The 12,688-nt window shown below is 41.0% G+C and overlaps 1 protein-coding gene across 3 annotated transcripts in view; it reads right to left on the bottom strand.

Annotated features, from left to right (window-relative positions):
* Nucleotides 1-480: 480 nt before the first annotated feature.
* The window catches only part of IPO8 (importin 8), a 56,144-nt gene continuing 43,936 nt past the window's right edge, over nt 481-12,688 (bottom strand). For 2 of the 3 annotated variants that reach the window (XM_060776764.2, XM_060776765.2), the window contains exons 23-25: nt 10,325-10,546; nt 8,915-9,031; nt 481-6,441 (exon numbers count right to left, since the gene is read on the bottom strand). In XM_060776764.2, the coding sequence (XP_060632747.2) occupies nt 6,347-6,441; nt 8,915-9,031; nt 10,325-10,546 (434 nt within the window). In that variant the 3' untranslated portion in view covers nt 481-6,346. The remainder of the gene's footprint in view (nt 6,442-8,914; nt 9,032-10,324; nt 10,547-12,688) is intronic. The other variant, XM_060776766.2, reaches the window with a different exon arrangement.

Here is a 12,688-nt window from a genome sequence, read left to right as displayed (position 1 = left end):
AAAACATCAAAATATCCAGACATCCTCTGGGCAATGTCCTTGCAGATGGCCAATTATCTCACACCAGAGATAATTCTCAAGTCGCTCCTGACATGAAAAAAAAAATCAATGTTGGCAATACAGGGCACAGCCATAACATGGAGCTAGCTAATGAAATTCACTGGGGTATGGGCTCATCTTGCCTAGCTCTACCATAAGCATTTTCCTAATATATGCTTTTATTTTAAAAATACCATTTAATTTTTAACACTACTTGGAAGCATTCATAAAACAAAGCTCTCTTAACAAGTATGCCTCTTTTACAGTCTCATGTTGTGCTGCCTCATTGACAAGTAACAGACAAATTAGCAAGGAGTCAAATGATGTTTGGTATTCTGCACACTGCTATGGCTTTTTGACTTCTGAGCAGACCTTGAAATGTGATTTATTGGAGAAAGAAAGCAAAGGTCAGAGTTCCACACAGAAAAGGAAACTAACATATATAGGAGACCTCAAAGCAGAGACTTTTATTTGTTATGGAGATGTCTAGAATTTTATTTTGTGGTCTGGATCCAATGAACTGCCATACAAGTACAGCCACAGATTCAGAATGGAGACTAAAAGCGGCACCCAGAAGTAAAGAAAACAAAATCAAGGCAATCCAATACACTCTTGGAAGTGCAAGGCAAACAGAGGGCAACAATGTTAGAAGACATCCTGTTAAGCAAGCACACACAGGACAGATGGTCCTCAGGCTCATAAAGAGTGGTGTTTCCAATACAAACATGTTGTTTCCATAGAACAACTCCTACAGAAATGTCTATAACTGACATACATGTGAAAATACAGCATGAAAATAGGTCTAATATACAACTCACTTAGGGACTAATTGGAAAATCACAGAAGAACCTGGTGAATGATGAGCCACAAGACAATCTTAGAACCAATTATATGGATGATCCAATGAGCATTCACTTGCGTGAGGGCAGTGACCACTCAGAAACATCATTTCTGGAATACAGTAATCAAATGTCAGAATTCGCTCAAACTAGTATGACATCATACTTGCATCAAACACTCAAGAGGTGTATTGCTAAGCATTTGATGGAATAATCCCAATCTCAGCAGAGTGTCTGGATGGCACAGCAGTCTGTTTTGAATGCTGGATCCAGACTTAGGAAGACTCAAGTCTTAAAGCCCTGACACAGCCCAGGTTATGTACAGGTGGTCCTGAAAAAACACCTCTGAATCATTTTCTTCAGTTGGGGGGGGGGGGGGGTTAAAAGGGAGAGAGCAAGAGAGGGATACATATGCCATAACCTGAGTTTTTGTGAGAGAAGTCTTAAAATAAAAACAACCTTTAACAACTCTGAATTATAGAGCAGCAAATCTCATAGGTCTCTTTCACATTACCTACTGAAGAGGCCCTTTCTTCTGTGTAGACAAGTGAAACCAGAAGCCCAGGGCAAACAGGTGAAAATGAACTGAGTTAGAAGAGAATGAGCCACCACTTGAGTCACAACAGTGGCCTTGCCCAATCCGGGAGGGAGACTTGCCAGAGATGCAGAGCACACATGATAATGATAAGCAGAGGGGCTCTCAGGTGTTGCTAGGCTGTGCTAATGCCTCTTCTTTGGTTGCACAGGCTAGGGTTGATGGGATTTGCATTCCAACATTTCAAAGTCACACATTACCCAACTCTGATCGAGTTCTTTCTAAAACGTTGAACTGCATAGAACACACAGAGAACTCAGAGAACATTAAAGATTTTCCCCCAGATGCAAGGAAGGCAATCTAGTACGTAGAGTGTAATACAAAGCTTTTGCTACTTGGCATCTGTGGGGAGTAGTGCTCACTCTCACTCTCTCTGAATTAGAACACATCTCTTAGTAATCCTAGAAAACATTTCACAGTGGAGACTTTTTAAGAGAGTCCAGTGTAAAGTAATAATAAAAAAAATAAGAGGAGGCACATGAAAAACACACAAATGAGACTGTGCTCTAGTTCAACAGGAGTCAACGGTGGGTTTCTTTTCAGTTTTATGGTCACCCCTCTCACAATTGTTCCAAGATCTCTCCTGGTGCCAACGGTCAATCAGAAAAGGCTCCAGCATCCAGGAAACTCCTTCATAATTCCTGTGTGTGGAGTTGTCATAAAACTGAAAGTGGTTTTCTTCTCCTGCAACGTGAATCCAGAAGCCACCCCTACAGTACAGTTTCATGTGTAGTTGGACACAATTTTAAACTAATCTCCATGAAAGCAGATCAAGACTCATCCACAACTGAGGAGAAACAGTTCTCTCTTGCATTCTCCTTGTAGGAGGCTACTATTTCAAATGAAGGTTTGTGTTGTTACAGTAACTATGGTGATTCCTTCAACTTGAGTCAAAGGCAGAACAAATAAAAGATGAAGACTCTGCCACCTGGCATCTATTTTCTTTTGAGAGCAAGGGTTTGAAATTTATCAAGAGGTAACAATTAGGTTTGCCTACATGTTTACAGTTCTGGTAGATTAAACAACTCCATATTTAAGAACCCAGAATGCCTGCAATCATCATGACAGTGGCAGAATTTGGCACCGGTTGTTTAAAGACAGATGGAATACTCCTACGGGTTGCATGCCCATGACTTAGATATCTGTCACTCTATTCCTTAGTAATAAGGAAGGTTCATTCAGTGAATTGATGTTGAAAAACATTGTGTTTGAGGCGAAGGGAGACAACACGAAAACGCTACCCCATACTGTCATAAACATGATGGTCTCATTTATACATGCCAGTCACTACCTGTTGGGTGCAGTCATCAAACACCGAACAGACAAAAGTGAAGCAATCACTCCTACTTGGGCTTCCAAGGAAATCTGTCTCAAGACAGCCCTGTCATATCTCATCTCAACATCAAAAAAAACAATAAGATAAGATACCGGGGGATGCAAAATCGTGAGGCAACATGTGAGACCAGTGAGATCCTCAAGAATTCCTCAGTACAAATGCATATTAGGGGGCAGGCACTTCACTTAACAACTATCTATATAGGTAGCAGAATCTCAGCATGTATTACTCTCTAGACAGCATCCATTATCCAATTAAGCAAGTGAGAGGTCTTGTCCTAATCTTCCTTGCACACCATAAGCTAGGGTAAAGGAGAGAAGATTTCCTTCTGTTGTGGTAGTTTTAAAAACATAGGAAGAGTTGTGGAAGGAAACATTAAGACACACTCCCCTTTTTCTCATTGGTAGCCTAATGTAGTGCATTCTAGGAGCGGTACTACATGAGGTGAATCAGCTGGGTCTGTTAAACCATGACATGATTTGGATGTAGCAACAATGCTATAACATTTGTATCTATTGAAATAAATTTAATAAAAAAAACACTATGCAGTGATTTAGATGTAACAAAAGAAGTGATGTTCAAAATTACTGAAATCGCCGGTATTCATTAGTGGACAATCAATACATATTTTTGTTCCTCTCCGATTGAGCTATTGACAGAATACTGAAAGTCACTTCCAATTCTCTAGAAAAGGACTAGAAATTGTTGGTGCAGGATGCTAGTGGTTATACTTTTCACATAGTTCCAAGACAGTAGTATGAGAAAGCCAGCCAACCTCATGGCTCTGAGCAGCTTGTTTCCCCAATGCCTCATATTCTGTATGATTACTGCACTTATGTCCTTCTTCCTCCTGTCATGACTTGCCTACACTTGAACACTTATTCCAGCCTAGCACATCACCAGGATTGCTGCTGAGATAATCAATTCTAAAAGGAATTATTAAAGGAAGAAAAGTGAGAAGATAAAAGCAAAATGGGCTTAAATGCTAACAAATTTTCAAAGTATTTTTAAGAAAACGATACTGCTTCTAGCATTTCTGCCCCAACATCAACAGTTATTGACTCCCATTTTAAGAACTCTTATTTCCACACCCCCTCTCTCTCTTTTTTCCATCCACATACCAATTGCATAGTGATAGTTTCCAGAAAGGCAAAGGAAATGGATTATAAAAGACTAAAACATTTACACTACATGAAATGTCTTTGGGGCACAAAGGAGAGGATCAGCAAGGAACCAAAACAAATTTAAAAGGTGGTGGGAGCTCATCACTCCACATAAAAGCCTAAATAGAATATAAACGATAATTTGACAAGAGTCTAAGTTAGTGGTTCTCAACCTGTGAATCCCCAGATGTTTTGGCCTTCAACTCCCAGAAATCCTAACAGCTGGTAAATTGGCTGGGATTTCTGGGAGTTGTAGGCCAAAACACCTGAGGATCCACAGGTTGAGAACCACTGGTCTAAGTTAACTGAATTTTTTTGGAAGGAGCGCACCTCTTTTAAAAGGAACATCAGAACGTAATACATGAATGAGATTGAGTGGTGCTTGCCAATACATCCATTTCACAGGTACACCAATCAAAAAGTCAGGATTGATGGCAGTTCCTTGATGAAAGCACACCTTACTCTTTGCTTTAGTGTACTGGGAATCTTAGCCCAAGATCAAAGTACAACATATACCTGCAACCAAATAAATTATGAAGGCTGCACTCATGTTCCAAACATAGTTTTTTCCTTTCCAAATCCACTGAGGGAAGTGTCTGATCTCAACCCTCATGTAACTTCTGTATATTTTAAAGCAGGGGAGTCATATTTAAGGTACGTTTACATCCTTCAGCTTGGTGTATCTGTTTTGTATGAGCACAGAAACAAATAATATCTCAGAAGAAGCAGTCGTCAAGTGTGGCTAGAAACCAGAGCAGCTTGCACACCACACTCACAAAAGGAATACCAAATATTACTAAGTTAAGGAGAGGGTAATTAAAGAAAGAAGTAGAAGACATTTGAGTATGGGGAAGGTCACTTGATAATCAAGGACTCAGTCCAGCCCACATCATACAGACAGTGATCAGTAGTGCTAAACACCCCCAACCCCTCCCACGTTTTAAGCTAAGCAGCCTCACCATTTTGCACCAATCTATTCTGATTGATTATTCCACTCAATCAGAATAGATTGAGTGGAATGGAAGGCATTCAAGACAGACACCATCCAAAAGCTGGCACCTACTTACAAAGCCCACCATCTGATTACTGATACACAAATAAAATCCACAACAGCACTCTCCTCTTTAAAGGTGTGGAAACCCTCTTGATCTGAAGGGGCAAAACCGGCAGCTTCATTGCATAGTCAACAGACTTTTATCCTGAAAGATTTGCAATGTCTTTCGGTTTCATTGAAGCAGTGGCTTTCAGATGATTCTCATGAACTCTAAGGTATCTCAGATCATCCAGTATACTTGGAAGTTAATTTTTACAGCCTCCAAATAGGCAAATTCCCACCTACCCATGGCGGATGCCGATTCTGGAAGTGATAAGCCAGGAAAGTAACATTCCTAGATTCTTCAGTACACACATTTTCCAGAAAGAGCAATTTACCACCGCTGGATCTTACCTTAAGGCAGGCATGGGCAAACTTTGGCCCTCCAGCTGTTTTGGACTTCCAACTCCTACAATTCCTGAGGTCCAAACACCTAGAGGGCCAAAGTTTGCCCATGATGCCTGCCTCAAGCAGTGTAAGTTGCCAGGGTGGTTTGGACAAGTCCTGAGCTATACATGACAACAGAAAGACCCAGTTGCTGCGGGCCAAGAATGGGATGGGGCCAATGCAGGATAGAAGGGTGCTCCCACCACCCAGGGCAGAATGCATGAATTGAGTCCTCTTGAGGGGTGGAGGGTTGTTGTTTTGTTTTTTTAAGTGGAAGATCTGCCTTCTGCAAAAACATACTTTCTCTAACTCTAGTGAACATTACCTGAATGTATACAAATGCAGAAAAGTGGAAAGATTTGTGTAGCAATGATGGGATGTCCTCGACTGACAAAATGCAGCCAAAATTAAACTAGAGTAAGGTAACAGAAAAGCACGGAAAGCAAAATCTGAAGTGTGACTATAAATGTCCTTCCTTTTAAAAAAGGAAAAAAATACAATGCACTCCAAAATTCTTGTGTTCAGGCAATCCATATGCAACAGAAGGCACTGTTCTCCATGGGACCCCTTCGGTTTCAATGGCAAAGACCTGAGAGGTGCAACTCCATCCAATTCCACGCGTCTGCTGCTCTGCTTCCTTAGCAGAAGGAAAAGGGACAGAGACTTTCTTTTCAGTTCAACAACTTATAAAAATACCACAAGACTTTATACATTACAGTAGCTGGTTAGAAAGAGTGTCTGCGTAAGAGGGTGGGAAGAGGGTTAGCCGCTGCCTTTCCCAAAAGGGAATCTTCCAGAGCCCTCCCTTGTCCGTTCACGAGTCACAAATGATGCTGTCGTTTTAATAAAATGCAATAATGAAATATTCTGCAGTCTCTTTAAAGCATTTCCCCTTCAGTTGGTTCCCGGAGCACTGCCAAAGTTAAATCCTGAGACCATTTCTTTATTATTGAACGTGAAGCCCATTTGCTCTTCTATCCTCTTTCTTTCTGGAATTAAGAGAAATTAGAAGTATATTAAGACAGATAGCATGCATGCCTTTTTAGGACCAGTGACCCTTATCTTAAAAGAAGCAGCAGGACCAATTGGAATTTCTAGAGAATTGCTAGTCCACCGATTCATCCATTTATGAATCAATGGAATTTACATAAGTATCTGCTTACCACTCGGTTGGAAGTAGCAATTGGATTTTGACCATATGAAAGTTAAAATGAGATTAATGCAATGTATGCAAATCCCTCACTGTCCAATCATTTTAACTTGAGGCACCACAGAAGGAATCCAGCACATCCTGTATAGATTACTGCAACGCACTCCATGTGGGGTTGCCCTTGAAGACTGTTTGGGAGCTTCAACTGGTCCAATGGGCAGCAGCCAGGTTGCTCACCAGAGCAGCATACAGAGAGAGGACATTTCTTCTGTTGTGCCAGCTCCACTGGCTGCCAGTCTGCTACTGAGCACAATTCAAGGTGCTGGCTTTAGCCTATAATGCCCTAAACAGTTCCAGCCCAGCTTATGAATCACCTCGGAGATTAAGATTGTCTGGAAAGGCCCTGCTCTCGATGCCACCTTCCTCACAAGCGCAACTGGTGGGGACGAGGGACAGGGCCTTCTTGGTGGTGGCCTCTCTGCTATGGAACTCCTTCCTCAGCTACATCAGATCAGCCCCTTCCCTCCTAGTTTTCAGAAGGAAAGTAAAAGCTTGGCTTTGGGATCAGGCTTTCGGAGAATAGTGCCGTGCAATAACAGTGCAATAACAGATTTGGAATATGTGCAATGACTACAGAACGTCTTTGTATTATGATTATGTATGGCGCGATTTATATTAACTGTAATGTTTTGAATGTTTTAAATGCTTAATATGTATTAATTTTAATTTAATTTTAATGTTAATGTTACTGGAAATGTGTATGTTTTAAGGCATTGAATTGCGTATATGTAAGTTGCCTTGAGTCCCCTTTGGGATAGAGAAAGGAAGAGTAAATAATAACAAAATAAATAAATAATAAATAACTTTTTATCTACTTTTTTTTCTTTTTCGTGTCAGGAGTGACTTGAGAAACTGCAAGTCGCTTCTGGTGTGAGAGAATTGGCCATTACCCAGGGGACGCCCGGATGTTTTGATGTTTTATCATCCTGTGGAAGGCTTCTCTCATGTCTCCACATGGGGAGCTGAGAGAGAGCTCATCCGCACTCTCCCCAAATTCGAACCTCTGACCTGTCGGTCTTCAGTCATTGTGCCACAGTTATATATACGGCCTGGATTATGCTCGTGGATTACGTGTTTAACTCTTAATGTATTGTTTTAAAATGTTTTAATCTTTTAAATGTATTTTAAAATTCTATTTTAATATTTATTTAAGTGTACATTGTGTTTTTGGGCATCAAATTGTTGCCTGTATGTAAAGTCACATTGAGTTTCCTCCGGGGTGAGAAAGGTGGGGTAGAAATGTCATAAATAAATATAATGCAGAAGATCCATTGCTATGCTATAGATCCAAGAAAAAATAACTTAGACAGTGGTGATAAGTTAGTCACAAATATGACCATTATTATTTGTTAAATGTATATCCTGCTTTTCCTTCCATGGGTTCAAGACTTATCTCTTGCCCACTTTATGCTCACAACAATCCTCTGAAGTAGGTCAGGGTAAGAAAGAGTAACTGATCCAAGGTCACCCACAGAATTTCATGGATCAGTGGGAAATGCATGCCGGATCTCTTAAGACCCAGTTCCTCATTCTAATGACAAACTCATTTTTTTAAAAATTTCATCGCATCATGAATATCTATTATACATGTATAGAACTTTAATATGTATAGAATATATTGTCTCCCCTCTGCTGATGCTCCTTTGCCCTTTTTGATTGAAATGGTGCCAGCAAACTGGTGATGGAGGAGAGGAATACAAGTGCCTGGATTCCTTTTATGTTGAGCTTCTTCATTCTGTATATGTTCTTGTTGTCTGCAGTGTGGAATTACACACTTATTGCCTGCAATGGCTTATACATCACATTTTTCTTAGACTACACCTATCACTACCATTTGACATTTTCAGAGGAAAGGGAGAAATAAACAAAGAGTAAAAAGAAGCATTTAAAACCGGTTCTCCCCTTCCTCTCCCTGACTTATTCTAAAGCTCGGCCTCTCCTCTTTAAAGGTGTGGAAATCCTTATGAAATACTTCCCTTCTGCTCCACCCTAGAGAGGTTCCAATATACAGAAGCTACTTTCAACAGACAAAAGCAAAGAAAATTAAAATCTTCGCCACCTGCTCCTCTCTTTGTGCACTCAGAACAAAAGCATCTCTCCTTTAAAATGTTCTCTTTTGTGTTATTTTAAACCCGGAACAGCTTGAATTACATGACACGGTTACAATGACGAAGGATGCCTATTTACACAATTACTGTCTCTCTACAAATATCTCGACAACAAGCATTAACGGCTTCAGAGAACAGGCAAACCTGCAGAACTCCGCCGGTGTTCAGCTAATGCACAGATTTCCTGCAGCTGGGTCTTCTGATCATTGCTGAGTGGAGTGGTCAGCAAATGGTACCAGGCGGCATCTCGGCTCTGTACTTCTATCAACAGAGAATTAATATATCTTCTTTTAAGACAGTTTTAGAAAGCAGAAACAGATAAAGCTACAAACTGCATCCCATTTATAAAACAGTTCTTTCAGCAAACAGAAGTTGTCTACTCTTAAATCAGCTTTGTTCAACTTTTTCTCAAGATATAACTCCCATAAGCCCTAGACAGCAGTGAAAGCCTGTAGAAAAAGCAATACAAAATACTTTGGAGCAACGGTTCTCAACCTTCCTAATGCCATGACCCCTTAATACAGTTCCTCATGTTGTGGTGACCCCTCAACCATAACATTAGTTTTGTTGCTACTTCATAATTGTAATTTTGCTACTGTTATGAATAGTCATGTAAATATCTGATCTACAGGATGTATTTTCATTCAATGGACCAAATTTAGCATAAATACCCTATAAGCTCAAATTTGAATACTGGTGGGTTTGGGGGAGGGATTGATTTTGTCATTTGGGAGTTGTATTTGATGGAATTTATAGTTAACTTACCATCAAAAGAGCATTCTGAACTCCACCAACGATGGAATTGAACCAAACTTGGCACACAGAACTCCCATGACCGACAGTCATGGGAGTTGACCTGGAAGGGTTTGGTGGGCATTGACCTTGAGTTTGGTGGGCATTGACCTCCAAGGTCACGTGGCCAACATGACTGCATGGAATGCCATTTACCTTCTCACCAGAGCAGTACCTATTAATTTACTCACATTTGCATGTTTTCAAACTGCTAGGTTAGCAGAAGCTGGGACTAAAAGCGGGAGCTCACCCCACTCACTGGATTCGAACCGCCAACCTTTTGGTCAACAAGTTCAGCATCTTAGCGGTGTAACTCGCTGCACCACCAGGGACAGAGACGGAATCCGAGACAGCTGACCTACAAACCCTCAGCAAGAATCCTTATTATAGTGGCCTCTGAAAAAAACGATGATTCATCAAATGAAGGCTGAGGCAAGAAAAGCGTCTGAGGTTTAGGTTTTATTTCTTTTAAGAATGCTTAGAAAAGTTAAAATTTTTGGACTATGTTAACAGGGATTATGAGAACTGTGATCCACAGTAGTATCTGTGTCTTGGAACAAACTTCCATTTTAGTAGATCATAGATATATAAAGGTTGCTTACCTGTAACCGTATTTCTTCGAGTGTCCATCCGTGATATATAGATGGTCAAAACAGCTCACTGAATGTAGATTTTATTTTTTAAGGTAACAATGAACCCTGCACCTCCATTCTTGGAGACAAAAGTAGCCATTTATTTTCGATGCATGTTAAATGTTCATACCTATTAGTGCCTGTGTAAAGAATTGATATTCATCCACAGCATCTTCCAAGTCAATGGGGGTGCTGAAGCCTTCTAAAGCAGTTTCTTCCAAAGCATCATCATCCCAGTCATCGTCGTCGTCATCATCATCTTCATCCCCTGCATCACCTCCGCCGCCCGCATGGTTCTCCTGCATTTCCTGGGTTACTTCATTTGCCTCTTCTTCATCACTTGGAATCTCTTCTGTAAATAAGTTCATCCTTTAATAAACCACTAAAGCGCTTCAACATATGTGGAATATAAAAAAGGCAAACACATTTATTTGCTCCTCTAAAAAAAAAAAATCCCACTAATCAAACAAGCAATTTGAGTTCTGCACTTAAACTAATGGAATTTCTAGTGAGCATCAAAGTTAATGAGTAGTCCTTAAATTATAATGTTGGTGGACGCAGCCAGGGCACAAAAAGGAAAATATATATTTTTAGCTGAGGTTATTGGATGGGGTTCTTTCCAAGTTACTTAGCTTCGGAAATTAGCACCAGGAAGCTCTTTTGAAAATAATTACATAAAGAAGCCAGTTTCCATGGACACAAAGCTGACTCATGGGCACAGAGTGTTTGCTCTGCCATCTAAGCAGACCCTTTGGTATGTCCCATGAACAAACAGTTATAATTCATCACTGGAGATAAGGTAAAGCGCTACCCGCTAGGAAAAAGTAGGACAGTCATCGTACTGGGCATCGTAATGGATTCCTGGAAACAGAGAGGAAATCCAGATGGCCGCTGTACTTCACTGGTTGTGGGATTGTGTTCTTTACTTTGAATGGTACAAACAGTGGTGTCTTGGTGTATTTCTCATGCTATTTTCTCCCCTGCTCCCATATTTCTTTTGGGATTCAAGCTTTGGTTCTTTGGGTTGCTTAGCTTTCTTTTCCTTTATGTTATTCTGTGCTTGACTCCAAAGGAACTAAACACACACCAGACAGGTGCCATCACAGGTTTGATTTTATTTTTTGGCAGAGTGGCTTATCTTGCCATGTCAGCTTGCGTGCCTTGCCATATAATCCTATTTTCTCTGTATTTCATATCCTGCCACTTTTCTCCCAGGGCCTCTCTGGGAAGATTACTTGTTAATGTTATTTGTGGTCTGCATGTTAATATTTATTTTTCACAGGGATGGCTACTAGGCTTATGCAATCCAGGTAAAATGCAATCCATTTCAGTGTCTTAGATTTCAGTCGGGATCCTGATCCATTTTTCAGGAGCCTCCCGAATTTGGGAGGAGTCTTTGATCCAGGAAACTGAAAGATTTGTTTTCTTTCCAGCCCATTATGGGGGGGGGGGGGGGAGTTCCCAGGCTATTCTTCCTGTCATTTTAGGCATCATTTGTCCTTATATCCTTCATTAAGACCTGAATTAAAAGCATCAGAGTTAAGATACCACTCTTTCTGCAATCCTTTCCCTTCTGTCTGTAGAGGAGACCGTGTTTAATGCTTCATTAAAGCTGCTTCTACTTTAGAGGAGACAGTTGCACTCTCCCTGTAGCACAAATTTTAAGGAGGCTTTCCCACTCTACAGGGAAGGGAGAACGATTGACCTGGAGCTATCCTACCCTGGGCTTCCTTTAAAAAGCCCTCTCTTTTTTCTTGATTTGCAGGCCCTAGAGTAGTGCTCCCCCCCCCCCCCCACGCCTTTCTGCTTCATGTTTAATGCTTAGTAGTTAAAACTGTTTCTATTCTTGGGAGACAGGCGCGTGCACACTCTCTCCCTACAGGAGGCAGTTTTCCAAGGCATTTTAAGGAGGCTTCCCCTCTTCCCAGGGAAAGAAGAGCGATCGACCTGGAGCTATCCTACCCTGGGCTTCCTTTAAAAAGCCCTCTCTTTTCTCTTGATTTGCAGGCCCTGAAGTAGTGCCTCCCCCCCCCCCCCCCATGTTTTTCCTTCTAGCAGCTGCCTCCCTCCCACATTCCACTTGTAACTGAAGGAAGCCGGTTTTCTACAGCCACTGTTCTGTGGCGGCCGGAAGAAACATGGAGGCTGAGCCCTTGCTGTTACGGCCATCCAAACAAGCTGGATTAGCTGAATGGAACTGGCCAAATCAAATCTGTGCACAAGCCTTATGGCTACCATTACTACATAGTGGCTGTCCTATTTTAGATTTTATATTCTCATCTCATTCCATGTCTGCCATTTTTCCCCCACTGGCAAGCAAAATGAATACAGGGCTGATATCCCGAATGGCACACAAGGAGGAGAAACAATGGGGTCTGTGGATAAGAAAGTGTCATCCTTCAGCAAATTTGGGCAACTCTAAGATTGTCAGATGTTTCTTCACTTAAACACCATCAGCAATATGAAACATCTTGAACTGTGATGAAGACAAAAT

This window comes from Anolis sagrei, chromosome 5 (assembly GCF_037176765.1).
Source record: "Anolis sagrei isolate rAnoSag1 chromosome 5, rAnoSag1.mat, whole genome shotgun sequence".
Classification (NCBI taxonomy): Eukaryota; Metazoa; Chordata; class Lepidosauria; order Squamata; family Dactyloidae; genus Anolis; species Anolis sagrei.
The sequence above is the reverse complement of the archived record's forward strand: the minus strand, read 5'-3'. Positions and strand labels throughout refer to the sequence as shown.